The 1,561-nt window shown below is 38.8% G+C and overlaps 1 protein-coding gene across 1 annotated transcript; it reads right to left on the reverse strand.

The window, feature by feature from the left end:
- Positions 1 to 606: 606 nt before the first annotated feature.
- On the reverse strand, positions 607 to 1,170 carry LOC133871650 (uncharacterized). The gene has a single exon (XM_062309077.1). It carries the CDS (start codon positions 1,168 to 1,170, stop codon positions 607 to 609), a length of 564 nt encoding a protein of 187 aa, XP_062165061.1.
- Positions 1,171 to 1,561: the final 391 nt, after the last annotated feature.

Below are 1,561 nucleotides of genomic sequence, written 5' to 3' on the forward strand. Positions count from 1 at the left end.
GGAATTCTTTTGAACATTTTCAGAGGCAACTTTGAAAGTGTGGGATGAATAGAAAACCGAATGTTTAGTATTCAGAATAGGAACTGAATTAATAACATGAGTACCTGTCATCTTTGAGAAAAGATGATCCTGATTGGCAGGTGATGCGCATACTTGATGAGCAGAGACAGTGTCAGAGGCAGAGGCGGAAGGATTGATCAAAGTGAGGAGTTTCTGACACTGTTCTTGGGTAAAAGGAAATTGTGGAGTGAAAGATGGAAGATGCTCATACTCTTGAACTTGGTTGGCCGAATGACCAGATGGATTATATTGCTGAGATGTCCTGGTTTTGGTGAATTTTAAACCTGGTGGGAATCCATGTAACTTGTAGCACTTTTCCACAGTGTGGCCGAGGATGCCACAGTGAGTACAGGTTGGTCGATCCTTGCGCATAGCCGGCTAACCAAAACGATTCTGAGTAGTGAAAATAGCCTTTTCAGCCAAGGCAACAGTATTGTGATTAAGAATATCCTCAGTAGAGGAAATTTCCCTCTGTCGTTCCTCTTGGAATAGAAGAGAGAATACTTTGTTCATAGGTGGCAGAGGATCAATAAGAAGAATCTGACCTCAGATATGCGCATAACTGTCATTAAGCCCCATAAAAAATTGAAAAATGGACTCCTGTTGAAAATATTCAAGAGCAAATGTTTGCGCGCCACATGAACAAGCAGAAATCGGACGGTAATTGTTAAGCTCTTCCCACAGAGCTTTCAGCTTGGTGTAATAAGCACTTACACTTAGGTTTTCTTGAGACAAAGTGGAAATGGACTTCTGGATTTGATAAATCCTTGGTCCATTTTTCTGAGAAAATCTCTCTTTCAGATCAAGCCAAATCTCTTCTGCAGTGTTAAGGTAGATAACACTTGCGGCAATATCCTTGGAAACTGAATTTATAATCCAAGATAATACCATTGTATTGCACCGAATCCATGGTAGATATGTTGATGCACTAGGAGCTGGTTTGGCAATGGATCCATCGACGAATCCAAGCTTATTTTTGGTCGTGAGCGCGATGATCATAGATCGACTCCATGTATGGTAATTGTCTCCGTCCAATGGAAGAGAAACCAGAACAGATCCCGGGCTATCTCCATGATGGAGATAGTAGGGATTGATGAAGGATTCACTCATGTCGATGATGATCGGATCTTCCACGAAAAAAAAAATGATCGAAGAAAAAAAATGAAAAAAGATGAAATGAGACATAATTCAGATTGATTGAAGAAAGAACAACTAATTTTGCTCTGATACCATAATAGAATCTGAATTGTAGTGAAGATTTTGAAGAACAGAGAAGGAAAAAGGAAGAACAATAACAGATAGAAAAGGAAGCTTGAGAGAAAAGTATTCTCGCTTTTTTGTATTAACTGATAAGATCAAGTACTAAGATTACATTTATACAATCTGAATGTTCACGTGATGAAAAAACAAAAATCTAACTTCTACCAGCTGTCAAATAACAAGCTGTACATAACAATCTGTTCAAAACAAAACACGTGACTATAATTGTAATACAGGCCGC

Source organism: Alnus glutinosa, chromosome 6, assembly GCF_958979055.1.
Source record: "Alnus glutinosa chromosome 6, dhAlnGlut1.1, whole genome shotgun sequence".
NCBI classification, from domain to species: Eukaryota; Viridiplantae; Streptophyta; class Magnoliopsida; order Fagales; family Betulaceae; genus Alnus; species Alnus glutinosa.

Excerpts from the sequence above, each read along its gene's own strand:
- LOC133871650 (XM_062309077.1), bottom strand. The coding sequence starts at position 1,170 with ATGAGTGAATCCTTCATCAATCCCTACTATCTCCATCATGGAGATAGC.